Source organism: Lithobates pipiens, unplaced genomic scaffold (assembly GCF_037356315.1).
Source record: "Lithobates pipiens isolate NorthernLeopardFrog02 unplaced genomic scaffold, aLitPip1_a1.2 Scaffold_35, whole genome shotgun sequence".
NCBI classification, from domain to species: Eukaryota; Metazoa; Chordata; class Amphibia; order Anura; family Ranidae; genus Lithobates; species Lithobates pipiens.
The window spans coordinates 11,013,823-11,035,928 of NW_027507811.1; the positions used below are offsets into that span (position 1 = coordinate 11,013,823).

A 22,106-nucleotide genomic window follows, 5' to 3' on the forward strand; every position below is an offset into this window, starting at 1 on the left:
GGGGGAGACGACATAGATATTACAGTGGGGGGAGAGGACGTGGATATTACAGTTGGGTGAGATGTGGATATTACAGTGGAGGGAGATGACGTGGATATTACAGTGGGGGAGATGAAGTGGATATTACAGTGGGGGAGATGTGGATATTATAGTGGGGGGAGATGACGCGGATATTACAGTGGGGGGAGGTGTGGATATTACAGTGGGGGGAGATGACATAGATATTAGAGTGGGAGGAGATGATGTGGATATTACAGTGGGGGGAGATGACGTGGATATTACAGTGGGGGGAGATGTGGATATTACAGTGGGGGGAGATGATGTGGATATTACAGTGGGGGGAGATGACGTGGATATTACAGTGGGGGGAGATGTGGATATTACAGTGGGGGGAGATGTCGTGGATATTTCAGTGGGGGGAGATGTGGATATTACAGTGGGGGGAGATGTGGATATTACAGTGGGGGAAGATGACGTGGATATTACAGTGGGGGGGGAGATGACGTGGATATTACAGTGGGGGAGATGTGGATATTACCGTAGGGGGAGATGACGTTGATATTACAGTGGGGGAGATGACGTGGATATTACAGTGGGGGGAGATGACATGGATATTAGAGTGGGGGGAGATGACGTGGATATTACAGTGGGGGGAGATCACGTGGATATTGCAGTGGAGGAAATGACGTGGATATTACAGTGGGAGGAGATGACGTGGATATTACAGTGGGAGGAGATGACATGGATATTACAGTGGGGGGGGGAGATGATGTGGATATTACAGTGGGGGGAGATGACGTGGATATTACAGTGGGGGGAGATGACGTGGATATTACAGTTGGGTGAGATGTGGATATTACAGTGGGGGGAGATGACGTAATGACGTAGATATTACAGTTGGGGGAGATGTGGATATTACAGTGGGGGAGATGATGTGGATATTACAGTGGGGGAGATGACGTGGATATTACAGTGGGGGGAGATGACGTGGATATTACAGTGGGGGGAGATGACGTGGATATTACAGTGGGGGGAGATGACGTGGATATTACAGTTGGGTGAGATGTGGATATTACAGTGGGGGGAGATGACGTAGATATTACAGTTGGGGGAGATGAAGTGGATATTACAGTGGGGGGGAGATGACGTGGATATTACAGTGGGGGGGGGAGATGACGTGGATATTACAGTGGGGGAGAGATGACGTGGATATTACAGTGGGGGGGAGATGACGTGGATATTACAGTGGGGGAGATGACGTGGATATTACAGTGGGGGGGAGATGACGTGGATATTACAGTGGGGGAGATGACGTGGATATTACAGTGGGGGGGATGACGTGGATATTACAGTGGGGGGAGATGACGTAGTTATTAGAGTGGGAGGAGATAATATGGATATTACAGTGGGGGGAGATGACGTGGATATTACAGTGGGGGAGATGACGTGAATATTACAGTGGGGGAGATGACGTGAATATTACAGTGGAGGAGATGAAGTGGATATTACAGTGGGGGGAGATGACGTGGATATTGCAGTGGAGGAAATTACATGGATATTAAATTGGGGGGATGACGTGGATATTACAGTGGGGGGAGATGACGTGGATATTACAGTGGGGGGAGATGACGTGGATATTACAGTTGGGTGAGATGTGGATATTACAGTGGGGGGAGATGACATAGATATTACAGTTGGGGGAGATGACGTGGATATTACAGTGGAGGAGATGAAGTGGATATTACAGTGGGGGGAGATGATGTGGATATTACAGTGGGGGGAGATGATGTGGATATTACAGTGGGGGGAGATGACGTGGATATTACAGTGGGGGAGATGACGTGGATATTACAGTGGGGGGAGATGACGTGGATATTACAGTGGGGGGAGATGACGTGGATATTACAGTGGGGGGAGATGACGTGGATATTACAGTGGGGGAGATGACGTGGATATTACAGTGGGGGGAAACGACGTGGATATTACAGTGGGGGGGAGATGATGTGGATATTACAGTGGGGGGAGATGATGTGGATATTACAGTGGGGGGAGATGATGTGGATATTACAGTGGAGGAGATGACGTGGATATTACAGTGGGGGGAGATGACGTGGATATTACAGTTGGGTGAGATGTGGATATTACAGTGGGGGGAGATGACGTAGATATTACAGTTGGGGGAGATGAAGTGGATATTACAGTGGGGGGGAGATGACGTGGATATTACAGTGGGGGGGGAGATGACGTGGATATTACAGTGGGGGAGAGATGACGTGGATATTACAGTGGGGGGGAGATGACGTGGATATTACAGTGGGGGGGAGATGACGTGGATATTACAGTGGGGGAGAGATGACGTGGATATTACAGTGGGGGGGAGATGACGTGGATATTACAGTGGGGGAGATGACGTGGATATTACAGTGGGGGGGAGATGACGTGGATATTACAGTGGGGGAGATGACGTGGATATTACAGTGGGGGGGATGACGTGGATATTACAGTGGGGGGGATGACGTGGATATTACAGTGGGGGGAGATGACGTAGTTATTAGAGTGGGAGGAGATAATATGGATATTACAGTGGGGGGAGATGACGTGGATATTACAGTGGGGGAGATGACGTGAATATTACAGTGGGGGAGATGACGTGAATATTACAGTGGAGGAGATGAAGTGGATATTACAGTGGGGGGAGATGACGTGGATATTGCAGTGGAGGAAATTACATGGATATTAAATTGGGGGGTTGACGTGGATATTACAGTGGGGGGAGATGACGTGGATATTACAGTGGGGGGAGATGACGTGGATATTACAGTTGGGTGAGATGTGGATATTACAGTGGGGGGAGATGACATAGATATTACAGTTGGGGGAGATGACGTGGATATTACAGTGGAGGAGATGAAGTGGATATTACAGTGGGGGGAGATGATGTGGATATTACAGTGGGGGGAGATGATGTGGATATTACAGTGGGGGAGATGACGTGGATATTACAGTGGGGGGAGATGACGTGGATATTACAGTGGGGGGAGATGACGTGGATATTACAGTGGGGGAGATGACGTGGATATTACAGTGGGGGGAAACGACGTGGATATTACAGTGGGGGGGAGATGATGTGGATATTACAGTGGGGGGAGATGATGTGGATATTACAGTGGGGGGAGATGACGTGGATATTACAGTGGGGGAGATGACGTGGATATTACAGTGGGGGGAGATGACGTGGATATTACAGTGGGGGGAGATGACGTGGATATTACAGTGGGGGAGATGACGTGGATATTACAGTGGGGGGAAACGACGTGGATATTACAGTGGGGGGGAGATGATGTGGATATTACAGTGGGGGGAGATGATGTGGATATTACAGTGGGGGGAGATGATGTGGATATTACAGTGGGGGGAGATGACGTGGATATTACAGTGGGGGGGTGAGATGACGTGGACATTACAGTGGAGGAGATGACGTGGATATTACAGTGGGGGAGATGGAAGCCTCAACGCCTGCATGAAGCTTAACCTCACCACGTATCAGCCAGACTACAAAGCCACCAGCCAAACCATGCAGCACCAGAAGTCGCATTAATGGTAAGAAGTACTTTATTTATCAACAGCATAACAACGTTATTAAAAAGAATTCAGAGGTCACTTCACATTCGGCCGTATATTTCTTTGTTTTGTGATTTATCGCTTAATAAAGAACACCCGATTGTTTAATTCAGAGACTTATTGTACTTTAAAAGTGTTGGTCTTACATAAAATGCGCACCTTTACTTGTATTGAGTTTTAAACATATTGTACGGCTCTCACAAAATTACGTTTTAAAATATGTGGCGTTCACGGCTCTCTCAGCCAAAAAGGTTCCCTACCCCGATCTAGTTCAATCAATAGAAAAAAAAAAAGTTTCCGCCACAAAATGTCCTCAGCCAATGAGAGTTAATGACTCAATTTTTATTTTAAATGGCCTAGAGGACCGCCTTTAAAGTGGTGGGGTGAACGCGTTTCGTCCTGAAGGACGACTTGAGAAAACAGACCTCTTGCAAGAGTTTACAGCACAAAATGAAAGGTAATGGCTCCATTTTTATTTTTCTCCTGCTATCAATGGCCGACACGGTACAACACTTCATCCATGTCTTTGGTGATCTCTGATCTCCTTATCAACTGTTTCTTCCATAATGAAGATCAGCCATGGAGTATATCTGAGGTGTATATCAGGGTGTGCTTCTTCCCCACATGTCCAGCAACATTCATATACAAGACATTTCCCGCACTCACTAATACACCTTCAGGGTTGGGTGGAACCCCATGATGTACAGGAAGACAGGACTTCAGTGAGGAACAATTCCCTCACTCAGGGCAAGAATACGGCTTCTCACCCGTGTGCGATTTCTGATGTGTGGAAAGGAGGGAATTCCTTGAAAAACATTTCCCGCACTCTGGACAGGAATACGGCTTCTCACCCGTGTGAGACCTCTGATGTATGAGAAGTTTTGTTTTCTGTACAAAACATTTCCCACACTCAGGACAGGAATACGGCTTCTCACCCGTGTGCGACCTTTGATGTGTATCAAGATGTGACTTAACTGAAAAACATTTCCCACACTCAGGACAGGAATACGGCTTCTCACCCGTGTGCCACCTCTGATGTATATCAAGATGCCACTTAACTGAAAAACATTTCCCGCACTCAGGACAACAATAAGGCTTCTCACCCGTGTGCAACCTCTGATGTGTATCAAGATTTGACTTAACTGAAAAACATTTCCCGCACTCAGGACAACAATACGGCTTTTCACCCGTGTGCAACCTCTGATGTTTATCAAGAGTCGACCTAACTGAAAAACATTTCCCGCACTCAGGACAGGAATAGGGCTTCTCACCAGTGTGAGACCTCTGATGTATGAGAAGTTTTGATTTCTGTACAAAACATTTCCCACACTCAGGACAGGAATACGGCTTCTCACCCGTGTGCGACCTCTGATGTGTATCAAGATTTGACTTAACTGAAAAACATTTCCCGCACTCAGGACAGGAATATGGCTTCTCACCCGTGTGAGACCTCTGATGTTTATCAAGTACTGATTTTTGTACAAAACTTTTCCCGCACTCAGAACAGGAATGTGGCTTCTCACCTGTATGAAATTTTTTATGCAGATTAAGGCCAGACTTAGAATTGAAATGCTTCCCGCAATCAGTACAGGAAAACCTCTTATTTGTTGGAAGGACGGCACCGTCCCTCACAGTCTGAGGTTCCTCAGGATAAGAGGAATACGATGGTCCGGCCCCGTCCCGCACAGTCTGAGGTTCCTCAGGATAAGAGGAATACGATGGTCCGGCCCCGTCCCGCACAGTCTGAGGTTCCTCGGGATAAGAGGAATACGATGGTCCGGCACCGTCCCGCACAGTCTGAGGTTCCTCGGGATAAGAGGAATACGATGGTCCGGCACCGTCCCGCACAGTCTGAGGTTCCTCGGGATAAGAGGAATACGATGGTCCATCTACACTGTGTGGTGCCGGATGGACATTTGAGGTGGTCGGGTTTTCTCCTGGACTATACTGTGTGATGTCCTCATCTTCTACTTTACAGTCTGGAGACAAAGTGAGACAATCCTCTGAGGTTTTCCTCATCTCCCGTCCATCTAATAAAATAGAAATACAAAGATTATTACTAGACATGAGCTGATTGGTTCCCCTAAACCAGGACTCCGCCCACATCAGGCAGCTTTGTCTCTGAGGATCTTACAATTCCCCCCTCAAGGTAACTAGTAAATGGGTCCTCTGATCTCCTACCAGATCATTTCTTTATTCATGGACCTTAGTCAGAGAGGGAGGAAACAATGAGAACTGTCTTCTATAGGAGTTACAGTGAAGAGGGGATTATAGGACGAGTGTCCCCTCCCCCTCTATCACTCATTGCCATCTTCCCAACACAAGAAGTCCTGCACTTCCTTATTTACTCCATGATTTAGTCATGAATAACAGCGGGGCTGAGCCCCACCAAAGGTCAGAGAGTGAGGATGGGGGGAGAACAACCAAGATGAAGACTGGACTGATCCTGAAGACCCCCATCATTGGTGTATATAATGTACTATATAGAGTATATAGTGCAGGGGTCAGGAGTATGTAATGTACAATATAAATGATATAGTGTAAGGGTCAGGATTCATAATATTGGTGTTCAGTAATCAGTGGAAGATGAAATGATTACATGAGACAAGTTGCAGAGGTCCCACACCGCTCCTCCCATCTCATGAGACTGCACTCAGTGACTTGGGTCTGAGACTATTCAGACATATCCCTCCACCCGGGAACAGCAAGGAAAGAAAACAGAGCAAGTGACCCCAGAAGAATTGCAAAGATAGAGATCCTGCTATACCCTGGCATGGGGCAGAAGACCCAAGACACATGCCACTGGTGCCTAGGTTGAGCAATGACTATAGTGAGAGTCAACATTTTGCTGATCCCCAGAATCTCCATAAATCCAGTCTAGATACATAAATTGTGTCGGCAGCACAGAGAAGGAAGATTATCGGAGAGAAATCCAGGAATACAGGACGGGGAACACAGCTCAGGAAAGTGACCAGGGGATTACAGGCTGATATCACCCAGCCCCCGCCCTACTCTGGACCAATCAGTGAGCAGTATGGGTGGAGGAATGGATTTAGTGTTAATGACCCACCTGTGCTGATCTCTGTAGGAGTGTCCTCCTCTATAAATGTCCCCGTTATTCCATCCTCCTCCATAGACTGCTGATCATCCCTCACATACCTCTCTTCTTCTTCTTCTGATTTCACCTCAAATTCTATATCGATTGGATCTCCACTCTAAACCAAGAAAATGAGAGAGAAAAATCATCTGTAAAATAAGAGCTTTAATATTGTGACATCACATAAAAAATCCACACATTGTCTCTGTAAGTGTATGTTCTAGATTCTCCGTCCCACCAACCTTGTAACAGTGGGGGATGGTGTGATCTTCCTGTGTGGAATCCCGGGAATACAGAGGATGGGGACATCCCTCTGGTGGGTTTATGTTATTAGGTGGCTCCATCATATCCTTGTGTCCTGAAAGCTCCTTCATTACACCATATTCCTTGTCCTCTTGCTTGTACTCTTCTTTAATAACACTATTATAATCCTCAAGGTTTCCACTCTGAATATATAATAAAACATTTATTGTAACAAACATGATTGTGTATAAATCATAACTACTAATAATTGTGATATGGCGATTTTTACCTATCTCACTTATACGCTTAATGATACATCAAATAAGTGAGTACAACCTTGTCTATACAAGAATCAACCAATGCGGTTGCAGCTATAACCAATAAAATCAGTAACGAATGATAACTTGCAAAAAGGATAACAATCTAATTTATTTATACAGAAAAGAAACATTAGAATAATAGGATGTGTTTAACAGCTTACCCATAAAATCCTTTTCTTGGAGTACATAATGGGACACAAAGCCTTAAGTACCGTATTTATCGGCGTATAACACGCACCCCAAGTTTAGGAGGACAAAAAAAAACCTTACATTTAAATGTCCATCAATGCAGCCTTATCAGTGTCCATCTGAAGCCTTGTCAGTGTCATATGCAGCTTGTCCATCATTGCAGCCTTGTCCATCATTGCAGCCTTGTCCATCATTGCAGCCTTGTCCATCATTGCAGCCTTGTCCATCGTCGTCCCCTTGTCAGTGTCATTTTCAGCCTTGTCAGTTTCATTTTCAGGTCTTATTTTTAAAATATGGCACCACCGAGATGTCCTGTGTATCTCGGCGGCGCTCGGTAGTTCTCGGCCGCCTTCGGCCCTCCTCGTCGGCTTTCGGCCACCTTCGGCCCTCCTCGTCGGCTTTCGGGCCACCTTCGGCCCTGCTCGTCGGCTTTCGGGCCACCTTCGGCCCTGCTCGTCGGCTTTCGGCCACCTTCGGCCCTCCTCGTCGGCTTTCGGGCCACCTTCGGCCCTCCTCGTCGGCTTTCGGGCCACCTTTGGCCCTGCTCGTCGGCTTTCGGGCCACCTTTGGCCCTGCTCGTCGGCTTTCGGGCCACCTTCGGCCCTGCTCGTCGGCTTTCGGCCACCTTCGGCCCTGCTCGTCGGCTTTTGGCCACCTTCGGCCCTCCTCGTCGGCTTTTGGCCACCTTCGGCGTTTCTTGGCGGTTTTCGGCCGCCGAGAAGGGCCGAAGGCAGACGAATGTCGCTGAGAAGGGCCGAAGGTGGCTTAAAGCCGCCCAGAGGCTCCAAAATAGTGGAGGATCGGCATATAACACACACCCGCGATTTTAAGGGGAAAAAAGTGCGTTATGCGCCGATAAATACGGTAATTACTTAATGGGTTATAGGCTACCTTCAGGTGTTGACACTGGTAAACCCAATCAAGGAAGTTTACTCCCTTTATAACCCCTCCTCCTTCCAGAAGCACATCAGTTTTTGTAGCAAAGCAATATACTTAAATCCCAAAAAAGAGGGGAGAGACCTCTGTGTCCCATGATGTACTCCATTTTCTTTATCGTACATCATGGGACACAGGGCCTTAAGCAATTACTTAACGGGACATCCCATAGCTATGCTACTTGAGGGGAGGGAGAAACAACCCGCAGGGTAACCCCAGACTCAAGGACCTTATACTGCTGCTTGTAGCACACTGCGCCCAAAGGCTATATCCTCATACCTCCTTATATCCACCTGATAAAATTTTGTGAATGTATGCATTGAAGACCAAGTTGCGGCCTTACAAATCTGAGCCATGGAGGCCTGGTGACGCACTACCCAAGAAGCACTAACCGAATAAATAAGACATCAGTCTTACGAATCCGAGCAGTTTTCTTGAAATAGTTTTTCACTGCTCTCACCACATCAAGACAATGTAGGGACTTTTCTTCCCTGGAACATGGTTTTGGAAAAAACGATGGCAGGACAATATCTTGGCTCAGGAGAAAGCCTAAAATTACTTTTGGCAAAAAGCCTGGACGAGGGTGTAACACCACTCTGTCCTCATGAAAAATCAGATATGGCTCCTTAGAAGAGCAGCCAATTCTGAAAACCTCCTTGCTGAAGATATAGCAACCAAAAATACCAACTTCCTAGTCAAAGGACTAGGGGAATATGTTGTATCGGTTCAAATGGCTGTTTTTGTAACACAGACAAAACTTCGTTTAAGTCCCAAGGGTTCAAGAGAGGTTTGACGGGCAGATTAATCAGGGTAGCGATAACCGACCTGGAGAGCCCACGTTTCTTCAGAATGTGGGTTTCAATAGCCAAGCCGTTAAATTTAGAGACTGTAAGGCAGGATGGAATATCCTGTGAGAGCAGATCTGGACGTAGTGGGAGGGACCATGGGCCCTCCACTGCCATCTTTAAGATTTCTGCATACCATGACCTTCTGGGCCATGCTGGTGCCACCAGAATTACTGGCTTTCTTTCCAGCTTGATCCTGCAAAGAAGTTGTGGCAGCAACTGAATAGGGAGAATGCATAGATCAGTGGGAACTGATCCCACGGGGTCACCAACGCATCCGTTCCACATGCGAATAGATCCCTTGTTGTGGCCACAAAGTTGACTGATTTCATGTTGAACCTGGACGCTAGAAGATCTACGTCCGGAGTGCCCATCTTTGGCAAAAAGACCGGAATATGTCGGGGTGAAGAGACCATTCCCCTGGGAATAATTGCTGGCGACTTAAGAAGTCCGTCTGTCAGTTCTCTAATCCCAGGAATGAAGACTGCCGAAAGGCACGGAAAATTCCTTTCTGCCCAAGTTAGAATATAGTTCACCTCTCTCTATACTGAGAGACTTCTGGTGCCCCCTTGGTGATTCATATAGGCCACGGCTGTGGCATTGTCGGATTGAACCCTGACAGGGGAATCCCGTAACCTGAAAGTCCAGGTATTTAGAGCCAGACATACTGCCCAAATCTCTAGGATATTGATGGGCAAGGTTCTTTCGGTTCTTGACCACTGTCCCTGGACAGTTGTCTTTTCTAGTACTGCTACCCAGCGTGCAAGGCTGGCGTCCATTTTTACCACTTTCCAGATGACTGGTCTGAAGGATTTTTTTAGCAGATTCTGGGTTAGTAACCATCAAGTGAGGCTTTGGGACACTCTTGGGGACAACCGCATTGGTAAATCTAAAGCTTGAATTGTTTTGTTTCAAGCAGACAGGATACTGTTTTGCAACAGTCTTGAATGAAACTGGGCCTAGGGAAACTGCTTTGAATGAAGCCACCATGGTTCCTAGTAACCTTATGCAAAGGCAAATGGAGGGGTGGCCATTTGACCTGACCATCCGCACCAGCTCCTTTATGGAGTTTATCTTTGCCTGAGGCAAGAACACCCTTTCCTGGGCTGTGTCTATGATCAGACCCAAGTACTCCAATCTCTTTAAGCCCCATACACACTATCAGATTGTCTGCTGATTTTTTCCTTCAGATTTACCAAAACCATGTAGTAGAAGGGCCTGCCTGATTGCATACACATTGACACTCCTAAGGTTTGACCTCATATTATATGGTTTTGGTAAATCTGAAGGAAAAACTCAGCAGACAATCTGATAGTGTGTACGGGGCTTTAGTGGTATTAAGGAAGATTTCTCTAGGTTGAGAATCCAACCCAAACTTTTCAGATAGTTGGTTGTGGTGCGTACGCTGGTCCAAATGAGCCACCGACTGATCTATTAGCAATAGGTCGTCTAGGTACGCTACGACTGTTATGCTCTGTGCCCTTAACATGGCTAGAGGTGGGGCCAGCACTTTGGTGAACACCCGGGGTGCTGTGGCTAGCCCGAAGGGCAGGGCTACAAGTTGAAAACGCTGTGGTTCGAACTTGAACCACAGAAACTTTTGAGGAGTGGCAAATTTAGAGACATGCATCCCTGATGTCGATTGACGCCAGAAGTTCTCCTCCTAGAAGGATAGAAACTACTGACCTGAACGTCTCCATGCGAAAAGGAGCTAATCTTCAGGAACGGATTTAGATCTCTTAGATCTAGAATGGGTCTGACGTCTCCATTTGGTTTTGGTACCATGAAAAGATTTGAATAAAACCCCAGAACTTGCTCTTTTGTGGGGATCTATATGATCACCCTTTGAGATATTAATTGGTCTAGTGCCTGAAACAGAGATTATCTCTTCTCTGGTTTTTTTGGAACACTTGAACCCAGGAAGCGAGACGGTGGAAAGTCCTGAAATTCCAGCTTGTACCCCAGGGTTACCATGGAGATGACCTATCTGTCTTGAATCTTTTTTCCAGACTTCTGAAAACTGCAGAAGTCTTCCCCCCACCTTGGTGAGGGGGGGTTGCCTCTTCATGGTGAGGCTTTTGAATTCTGCTTTGCAGGTGCTCGCCCGGAGATTGAATACAGTCATCGCTACTATTATTGGAGCAGATCAGACTGGGTTCATCCCGGGGCGATTGGCCGCTATTAACTTACGCAAACTGTTTACTAATCTACAAGCCACTCATGATACTGTAGGATCTGGTACTGTGTTGGCATTAGATGGACACAAGGCATTCGATTTGGTCGAATGGCCATATCCGCTGGAAGTCTTGGTGAATTTCGGGTTCGGCAGAACCTTTATTAGATGGGTTCAACTGTTCTATGTGAAGCCCACTGCTAGAATGAGAGCAAACACATCCGTGTCTGGTCCCTTTCGGATAAAGAGGGGCACCAGACAAGCATGCCCCCTATAGCCGCTGCTATTTGTGTTGGCGATAGAACCTTTGGCGGCGATGATGAAATCCAGCGGGGAGGTTGTGGGACTGACGATTGGGGGTCTAGAAGAGAAAGTGTCATATATGACATGTTAATATACTTGTAGGACCCCCAATCGTCTCTCCCAGCCCTGCTGGAAATTATCTGAAGGTTTGGCCACTTCTCTGGGTTCCAGGTAAACTGGGACAAATCCCTACTATTTATGATAGATCAGGCAACGGTGATTAAGCTACCTCCCTCTTCCACGCTACAAATAGTTAGCTCCTTCCGATACTTAGGGGTTATGATTCAACATCCACTCTCCTCCTACATCAAAATTAATCTAGACCCTCTCATTAGTAGAATGAAAACCACATTAAAGACGTGGACCAACCTCCGTCTGACATTGCTAGGTAGGATAAATATTTTTAAAGTGATCTTCTTGCCACGGTTCCTATGTATCCTGAGTAATTCACCAGTATATGTCACAAAAGTAAAATTTAAGGAAATACAGTAGATTCAATCCTTACTAGGGGGTGCAATGGATCGTCACCGAACAGATCGGCACACCACGCGATCCGCGGAGCGATCTGCAGATCGCGTGGCTTTGGAAAGGCCGCAGCTTCGGCCTAGCTCTGGATCGGCGTCTGTCTTGGTGCACCCAGCGTGCAAGGCTGGTGTCCGTTTTTACCACTTTCCAGATGACTGGTCTGAAGGTGAAGATCGAATGAAGCTCCTGATCACTAAAGGCTCTTAATTGAACAGAGCAGAGATGTAATTGAAGAGTTGTTATGTATCCATCAAATGTATACCAGTTTGCCATATTTTATAATGGATTGAGCGATGTTCGCTCCATATGTATGTTTGTTATAACTAAAAAATTTACCCTTAAAAAAAAATGTATCTCCATGGAAGAGAATGTTCCGGCATGGTAAGTGGGGGAATGTTCTGCCCCTGAAGGGGGTTAATATAGGTTTCCACACTATATATGTGTGTGACTATGGAGGAAAAGGACGGACATGACGGGGGGGGGGGTTACTGGGTATAAATAGAAAATAATATTCTTAGATTGTAAGCTCTAATGAGCCGGGCCCTCTGATTCCTCCTGTATTATAACTGTACTATCTGCCCTCATGTTGTAAAGTGCTGAACAAACTGTTGGCGCCATATAAATCCTGTATAATAATAATAATAATAACTTATTACCTCCTCTGCTACAAGTTCCCACAATGTCTCCTCTCTACTTCCTCCCGCCTCACCTCTCACCCGGAACTTCCTCTCTGTATGTGACATCACTTCCTGTCTTCCATAGAGACTTCCTGTCTATATGTGACATCACTTCCTGTCTTCCATAGAGACTTGCCTGGGTAGAAGTGGGATCACCACCTTGTGGAGCTCAGAGGGGTTGCAGCCCCAAGAAACGTCTCGTAGAGTGAGCATGGCTTTGTGCTGTGTGTGTGTATGTACTGTATATCCTCATACGCTACATTGCGAAAAGTATTGGGACGCCTGCCTTTACACGCACATGAACTTTAATGGCAACCCAGTCTTAGTCTGTGGCAGGGGAGGGCTGGCAGCCTTAGGCCTGGGAGGGCAAATCCAGTCAAGTGGCCCATCGAACCACAGGCCAGCGGCTAGCAGGACCCACATGCCAGCAGCCAGCTCCCAGAAGGACCCACAAGCCATGGCCAGCTCCGAGCAGGACCCAGAGGCCATGGCCAGCACAGGACCTGACAACCCAGACAGTATTGAGGGCTATTTCATATTTTGAGGTTACTGGGCGGGCAGGGCACTGGGGCAGGGTAAATGGGGTAAATGGGGTGTATGGGGGGGTGGGATGTGGGGGTCAGCTGGGAGTGTCAGGGTCTCCCGATGGCAGCTCAGCCTTCAGGGAAGGGTGATGATAACTTTAAGTTGCAGACAGTCACGCCCTGGTCTCTGCCTGCCTCCAGTCCAAGGACTCCGGGACTTGTAGTGGAAAAGTAAGCTGCTCTCAGACAGTTATTTCTTCTTCTTTCTGTGACTGTCTCAATAAAAACTTCAAGTTTCAGCCATCCAGCGCCCAGCCTGAGCCAGTCACAGACATCCCAACCTGCAAAAACTCATTTCAGGGAGGTGACACTTTGCGCGGCAGCCTTACCACTGCCAATTAAATGCAGCTTATCAGTGTCCATTAGGGTTGCCACCTGTCCGGGATTCACCCGGACAGTCTGGATTTTGAATCATGTGTCTGGGTTTCAGCCCACCTGAAACCCGGACGCATTGTTCAAACAGGAATATAGCTTGGAACAGGGCTTGACAGAAGGCTAAGGGGGCACTAGGTGCGCCGCATTTCTTTTATCTTTGGTGTGCCCAAAGGTATCCCAGGTCTGTTCCAATCCTATAGTGTATACGAAAACAAAAAAATGTAATATGCACCGTTAAAGTGTTCGGGTTTGGCTTGAAGAAAAAGTGGCAACCCGAGTGTCCATTCGTACCACCTCATCAGTGCCTACCAGTGCAGCCCATCAGTTCAGCCTATCAGTGTCCTTCAGTGCCACCTCATCAGTGCCTACCATTGCAGCCCATCAGTGTCCAACAGTGCCTCCTCCTTAGTGCCCACCAGTGCCACCTCATTATTGTGTCCACCAGTGCAACATATCAGTGTCCATCAGTGCAGCTTATTAGTGCCACCTCATCAGTGTCCATCAGCGGAGCGCTCCAGGCTCCATCCCGCGCTCTCCTCTGGCCACAGAGAGCAGCCCAAGCGGCTGTACTCCATTCGGCTGCTTGGGCTGTCTTCTGTTTGTGTTTGAGTGACAGCCGGGAGATCGCCCAACACTCACGGGTGTCCGGGAGTCGGCAGCCAAATGCGAGAGACTTAGGATGTCTGCAGTCACGTGACGCGCGTGACCCACCGTGTGACCCGCCTTTGAACACTCAGTCTCCGTGAGTTGTGGTTTCTGGCCCCTGCTCTGTTCTCCCCACCCACCGCCACCAGGAACTGGAGCACGGTCCGGACTACAACAATCGGTCGACTTCCTGCACACACAAAAAATGTCAGCGACAGCGGCCACAAAAGCGGATGTTTTGAATATAAGTTAGGCAGCCTGGGGGGGAATTTTCCAACCTGCCCCCCAGCCCAGCCCACCCCAGGTCCGTAGGGTTCAATATTGAGTTGGCCCATCCTGTGCAGCTATAACAACTTCAACTCTTCCGGGAAGGCCGTCCACAAGGTTTAGAAGTGTGTCTATGGGAATGTTTGACCATTCTTCCAGAAGTAAATTTGTAGGGTGAGGCTCTGATGTTGGACGAGAAGGCTTGCCTCGCAGTCTCCACTCCAATTCATCCCTAAGATGTTCTATCAGGTTGAGCTCAGGACTCTGTGTAGGCCAGTCAAGTTCCTCTACCCCAAACTTGCTCATCCATGTCTTTGTGGACCTTGCTTTGTGCACTGGTGTCCAGTCATGTTGGAACAGGAAAGGGCCGCCCCCAAACTGTTCCCACAAAGTTGGGAGCATGAAAGTGTCCAAAATGTCTTGGTATGCCGACTCCTTAAGAGATCCATTCACTGGAACTAAGGGGCCAAGCCCAACCCCTGAAAAACAATCCCACACCATAATCCCCCTTCCTCCAAATGATTTGGAGGAGAGGCCCAATACTTTTGGCAATATAGTGTGGATGAGCGAGTGGAGGAACTTGACCGTCCTTCACAGAGTCCTGACTAGAGATGGAAAATTTTGCTCGTTCGCGATTCGCCAAACCGGCGGACTTCTGGCGCTGTTTGCGGCGGCCATATTTGTTTACATTGTGAAGAACTTTGACCCATGACACATCCATCATGGGGTACAGGACAGCCAATTGAGACATTTCAGTACATGGACAATTGGACATTCCCCCTACCTTATAAATAGACCTGATCTGGCGGCCATTTTACATTCTGTCTTTTGTCAGTGTAGGGAGAGGTTGCTGTGTGGAGCAGGGACAGACTGTCTAGCTATTAGGTCCACAAAAGTCCTTTTAAGGACTGGTGTAGGTGTACAGTATATAGGGTTCTGGTGCACTGCTGCCGACTGCTGTGCTGGTGATTGCTGAGTGCACTGCTGACCGATTCTGCAGCTGTCTGCTGTGTGGAGCAGGGACAGTCAGTTTAATCACTAGATATTACTATTAGGTCCCCAAAGGTCCTTTTAAGGACTGGTATAGGTGTACAGTATATAGGGTTCTGGTGCACTGCTGTGCTGGTGATTGCTGAGTGCACTGCTGACCAATTCTGCAGCAGTCTTTTGTCAGTGTAGGGACAGGACGCTGTGTGGAGCAGGGACAGTCAGTTTAATCACTAGCATATTACTATTAGGTCCACAAAGGTCCTTTTAAGGACTGGTATAAGTGTACAGTATATAGGGTTGTACACATATAATATACTTTCTTTCAAATATAGAAAGTATATTATGGTGCACTGCTGTGCTGCCCGATTCTGCAGCTGTCTTTTATCAGTGTAGGGACTGAGGGACAGTTTGGTGTTCTGAGCAGGGACAGTCTGCAAATCACTAGCTACTAGGTCCACAAAGGTCATTTTATAGGTGTACAGTATGTAGGGTTGTACACGTATAATATACTTTCAAATATAGACAGCATATTATACTTGACTGCTGTGCTGCTGAGCTGATTGCTGCCCGATTCTGCAGCTGTCTTTTCTCAGTGTAGGGACTGAGGGACAGTTTGGTGTTCTGAGCAGGGACAGTCTGCAAATCACTTGCTACTAGGTCCACAAAGGTCCTTTTATAGGTCTACAGTATATAGGTTTGTACACGTATAATATACTTTCCACATACATACGGAAATTCTCTAGAGACTTTTGTCACAGGGTCATTTAAAAAATGACAGGCAGAGGAAGAGGCAGGCGCTTCCGCAGGGGTGGTAGAGGTAGGGCAGTAGCAACACGCTTGAGCCAAAGTGGGAAATTGCGGAAGGCGTGTGCGATTACTTTAAAGGACGCACCAGACTTGGTTGAGTGACTCACTCAGCCTTACTCTTCTGCACCCTCCTCATCCTCTCAATCTGCACCCTCTTCTTCACTCTCTGCTATGTGCACCCCCAAAGACACTACCACCAACAACACCACAACCACCACATACCTTCCGCTTGAGTCACAGGAATTATTTTCTGATCCATCACAAGACATTGCCGATGCGCAGCCACTCTTGGTATTGGATCAGGAAGAGGAGGTAGCAGCAACTGCCACTCAGCAGTCTGACGACAGTACCCAGATCAGCCCAAGGAGGAGGTTGGTCCCCATTGTTGCTGCCTACTCCGAGATCTCTAATTATAGCAGTGGGGAAGGTGACATCGATGATGATGTGTCTAGTGATGTCACGTGGGTGCCCACAAGAGAGGAAGAGGAGGGGAGTTCAGAGGGAGATATGGACCAGCAGATAGGGAGGAGAAGCAAGCAGAACTAAGACACAGGAGGGACAAAGCAGACTGCTAATGTATCAGGAGCCTGGCATCAACCATGTACGGTCACATCTGGCGCTCCCAGGACACCGGCACATGGCTCCGCAGTGTGGGCTTTTTTTTAACGTGTCCGCTGCTGACAATAGAGTTGCCATCTGCAGCCTTTGCAGTCAACGCATAAGTTGCGGTAAGCCCAACACTCACCTAGGGACGACCGCCTTAAGAAGGCACATGAGCAGCCATCACCAAGCCCAGTGGGAGCAACGGAACACACAAAGCCACACTGCAGGCTCTCACCGTCCAGCCTCGTCTTCTACTTCTCCTTCTACTCCCTCCTTACAATTGTCCTCCACTCCACCTTCCATCACGCCATCCTCACGTTTTTCTGGAAAAAGGCAGGCTTCCGTGGGCCAAATGTTCGAGCGTAAAAAAATTATGACGCCAGATAACCCTCTTGCCCAACGGTTGACGGCTGGCTTGTCAGAACTGATAGCCCGCCAACTACTGCCATATAAACTGGTGGACTCGGAGGCCTTTCGAAAATTTGTGGCCATTAGAACACCACAGTGGAAGGTCCCAGTAAGGAAGTATTTCTCACAGAAGGGCATCCCAGAGCTATATGGCCATGTTCAGCGGCAAGTGAATGTATCTCTGGCACACAGTGTCAGTGCCAAGATACATCTGACCACAGACACATGGTCTAGCAAACACGGGCAGGGAAGGTATATCACTTTTACTGCCCACTGGGTGAACCTTCTGACGGCTGTCAAGCATGTAACCCGTGGCACCCGTGTAGATTTGGTTTTACCGCCACGGATTGCATGCAGGCCTGCCTCTTCTTCTCCTCCTACTGCATCCTCCTTTCTTTCCTCGGGTGACTCCTCCTTTGCCGCTGCTAGCGTCTCTTCCGCTGCACCGCCCAAGCGCCCCAGAACCTATTCGACATGCCAGGTGAGACGTTGCCATGCCCTGCTGAGTCTGTTGTGCCTGGAAGCCAAGAGCCACACTGGCCCTGCACTCCTTTCAGCTTTGCGTTCACAGGCAGATCAGTGGCTAACACCGCTCAATTTGACAGTTGGTAAAGTGGTGTGTGACAACGGTGCCAATCTGCTTAGCGCATTGAAACAGGGCAAAATTATGCACGTGCCATGCATGGCACACGTCTTAAACTTGGTCGTGCAGCGATTCCTTGTCAAATACCCTGGGGTCCAGGACATCTTGCGGCAGGCAAGGAAAATCTCGGCCCATTTCAGAAGATCTTACATGGCCATGGCTCGCCTTGCTAACATTCAGCGGCTACACAATCTGCCGGTCATACATCTTATTTGCGATTGCCCGGTGCAATGGAACTCAACCTTCTAAATGCTTGATAGGCTGCTCCAGCAGAAACGTGTAGTTAATGACCACCTGTACGAACTCTGCGGCAGAACAGGTTCTGGGGAGCTGGGTTTTTTTTCACCGTGCCAGTGGCTGCTCATGCGCGACGCACGCAGACTTCTGCGGCCATTTGATGAGATCACCAAACTGGTCAGTTGCAGCCATCAGTGACATGGTACCTTATGCCTTCTTTATGGAGCGTGCATTGCGTCACGTCATTGATCAACCCGTGGAGGAGCAGGAGCGGGAAGATGAGGAAGTCGCAATGCTGGATGAATTCCCAGGGGGGGCTACTCTATCTGAGACAAGTCAACAACAGGAGTCTGAAGAGGAGTCAGAGGAGGATGGTGCCGGGGCGGATGAGGAGGAGCAAGAAGAGCATGCTTTAAACCTTTCTGGGATCCCTGTTGTGCGTGGATGGGGAGAGGAGAATGAAGAGGACGACATTATCCTGGATGATGAGCAGGAGCCAGGCCACCACACCACTTCCAGTTTAGTGCAAATGGGGGCCTTCATGCTCCAGTGTTTTAACAGAGACCCCCGTATAAAAAGCATGAGGGTCAAGGACCAGTACTGGGTGGCAACGTACTTAGACCCCCGGTACAAACACAAAATGGCGGAAATGTTACCGCCGTCGCAGAGGGCTGTCAGAATACAGCACTTCCAGGCCTTGCTTCGAGAAATGCTGCATTCTGCTTTTGCGTCCGCTGGCAGAGGAGGAATTCCCACTCCTAGAGAAAGAGTTGTGGGTACCAATCCAACAGCGACTGCAAGAAGAGGGCGGTTTGAAGATGTGTTGGTGACTTCTGATATGAGATCATTCTTTCAGCCGACCCATAGACAGGTGTCATCCGGATCCAGCATCAGGGAACGCCTAGGCCGTCAGGTGTCCGACTACATCGGGTTAACGGCCGATGTGGATGCTCTGAGGAGCGATGAACCCCTGGACTACTGGGTGGGCAGGATAGACCTCTGGCCAGAGCTTGCCTAATTTGCAATGGAACTTTTAGCTTGCCCCTCGTCCTGTCCGAAAGGACGTTCAGCGCAGCAGGGGGGATCGTGACCTATAAGCGCACTTGCCTAGCTCACGACAGTGTTGACTACCTGACATTTATAAAAATGAATGAGGCATGGATCTCGGAGGAATTCAACACATGTGACCAGTAGACCATGTATATGTCTATAAACTATTTATTTAATCAATCACACTGACCTTTTTTCTACCTTTGGCTCACTTCCTTGTACAAAAAAAGCACACCATACTATATTCCCATACCCTCCTGTTTGAAGAGGCTGAGCGGTGTCATATTTTTGGGTCCCGCAGCGAGTTGCTGGTATCAATGCTGCTGTCAGTGCTCTCTATCTCGGTGCTGGTGTCAGTGCTCTCTATCTCTGTGCTGGTGTGGTCTCAGTGCTCTCTATCTTGGTGCTGGTGTGGTCTCAGTGCTCTCTATCTCGGTGCTGGTGTCAGTGCTCTCTATCTGGGTGCTGGCATCAGTGCTCTCCATCACGGTGCTGGCGTCAGTGCTCTCTATCACGGTGCTGGCGTCAGTGCTCTCTATCTTGGTGCTGGCGTCAGTGCTCTCTTTCTTGGTGCTGGTGTCAGTGCTCTCTATCACGGTGCTGGTGTCAGTGCTCTCTATCACGGTGCTGGTGTCAGTGCTCTCTATCACGGTGCTGGTGTGGTGTCAGTGCTCTCTATCTCGTTGCTGGTGTCAGTGTTCAGTCTCTATTGCGGTGCTGGTGTCAGTGTTCTATCTCAGTGCTGGTGTCAGCGAGGGAGATAGCAGTGGAGAAGTTAATCAGCAGGCAGTGCCAGCATCATGGCTGAGGATCAGCACTGGACTGGCACCACCGGACCACCGCAGTGGAGCCCTGCATAGGTGGGGTTAAGGGCCGAGCAGAGGGATGGGCTCAAGCACAGGTTGGCACACTGGGACACTGGCACAGGACTCTGTTGCCCTGACTGTGGCACTGATCATCTCCTGCACCCCCTTCATAGCCTGCCCTGACTTTGCCTCTCCTCCATGGCCTTCATGCACTCCTGAATTGTCAAAATTTCACAGATAAATAAAGAATACTTGTCGTTGTCGATCCCAGATTCACTTAATACTTTTGTTATGTCAGTGTCCATGTTGTGGGACTATGTGTGCACAGCTAGTAAGTATTTTGTTTGTGAAAATATGACCTGGAGGTTTTTAAGGTTCGCCTGCCATTAAAGTCAATGGGGTCCGCCACGAACTTTGCGGTTCGCAAACTTTTGGCCGCGTTCGCAGTTCGTGAAACGTGCCGTCGGAAGTTCGTCCATCAGTGCCCTCTATCTTGGTGCTGGTGTGGTCTCAGTGCTCTCTATCACGGTGCTGGTGTCAGTGCTCTCTATCTCTGTGCTGGTGTGGTCTCAGTGCTCTCTATCTTGGTGCTGGTGTGGTCTCAGTGCTCTCTATCTCAGTGCTGGTGTGGTCTCAGTGCTCTCTATCTCAGTGCTGGTGTGGTCTCAGTGCTCTCTATCACGGTGCTGGTGTGGTCTCAGTGCTCTCTATCACGGTGCTGGTGTCAGTGCTCTCTATCACAGTGCTGGTGTGGCGTCAGTGCTCTCTATCTCGGTGCTGGTGTCAGTGCTCCCTATCTCGGTGCTGGTGTCAGTGCTCTCTATCACGGTGCTGGTGTCAGTGCTCTCTATCACGGTGCTGGTGTCAGTGCTCTCTATCTCGGTGCTTGTGTCAGTGCTCTCTATCTCGGTGCTGGTGTGGTGTCAGTGCTCTCTATCTTGGTGCTGGTGTGGTCTCAGTGCTCTCTATCTTGGTGCTGGTGTGGTCTCAGTGCTCTCTATCTCAGTGCTGGTGTGGTCTCAGTGCTCTCTATCTCAGTGCTGGTGTGGTCTCAGTGCTCTCTATCACGGTGCTGGTGTGGTCTCAGTGCTCTCTATCACGGTGCTGGTGTCAGTGCTCTCTATCACAGTGCTGGTGTGGCGTCAGTGCTCTCTATCTCGGTGCTGGTGTCAGTGCTCTCTATCTCGGTGCTGGTGTCAGTGCTCTCTATCTCGGTGCTGGTGTCAGTGCTCTCTATCACGGTGCTGGTGTCAGTGCTCTCTATCACGGTGCTGGTGTCAGTGCTCTCTATCTCGGTGCTGGTGTGGTGTCAGTGCTCTCTATCTCGTTGCTGGTGTCAGTGTTCAGTCTCTATTGCGGTGCTGGTGTCAGTGTTCTATCTCAGTGCTGGTGTCAGCGAGGGAGATAGCAGCGGAGAAGTCAATCAGCAGGCAGTGCCAGCACCATGGCTGAGGATCAGCACTGGACTGGCACCTCCGGACCACCGCAGTGGAGCCCTGCATAGGTGGGGTTAAGGGCCGAGCAGAGGGAGGGGCTCAAGCACAGGTTGGCACACTGGGACACTGGCACAGGACTCTTCTGCCCCGACTGTGGCACTGATCATCTCCTGCACCCCCTTCATAGCCTGCCCTGACCATGCCTCTCCTCCATGGCCTTCATGCACTCCTGAATTGTCAAAATTTCACAGATAAATAAAGAATGCTTGTCGTTGTCGATCCCAGATTCACTTAATACATTTGTTATGTCAGTGTCCATGTGGTGG

At 48.7% G+C, this 22,106-nt stretch overlaps 2 protein-coding genes across 2 annotated transcripts in view; both read right to left on the reverse strand.

The window, feature by feature from the left end:
- Nucleotides 1–3,594: 3,594 nt before the first annotated feature.
- The window catches only part of LOC143955485 (uncharacterized), a 337,730-nt gene continuing 319,218 nt past the window's right edge, over nt 3,595–22,106 (reverse strand). The window contains exon 11 of the mRNA XM_077465524.1: nt 3,595–5,748. Within this exon, the coding sequence (XP_077321650.1) occupies nt 4,360–5,748 (1,389 nt within the window). The 3' untranslated portion in view covers nt 3,595–4,359. The remainder of the gene's footprint in view (nt 5,749–22,106) is intronic.
- LOC143955954 (uncharacterized) lies at nt 5,935–13,010 on the reverse strand. Its single transcript, XM_077466080.1, has 3 exons — nt 12,909–13,010; nt 6,961–7,164; nt 5,935–6,836 (listed from the first exon to the last, which is right to left on the reverse strand). The coding sequence occupies exons 1-3, from the start codon at nt 12,993–12,995 to the stop codon at nt 6,630–6,632; spliced, it is 498 nt and encodes a 165-aa protein (XP_077322206.1). The 5' UTR covers nt 12,996–13,010; the 3' UTR covers nt 5,935–6,629.

Bases quoted from the DNA above. Each gene is read 5' to 3' on its own strand.
- LOC143955954 (XM_077466080.1), bottom strand. From the start codon at position 12,995: ATGTCACATACAGAGAGGAAGTTCCGGGTGAGAGGTGAGGCGGGAGGA. The intron at 7,165-12,908 runs GTAATAAGTTAT...TTATATATTCAG, and splicing joins GGGAACTTGTAGCAGAGGAG to AGTGGAAACCTTGAGGATTA. The intron at 6,837-6,960 runs GTTGGTGGGACG...TTCTTGGTTTAG, and splicing joins CCATCCCCCACTGTTACAAG to AGTGGAGATCCAATCGATAT.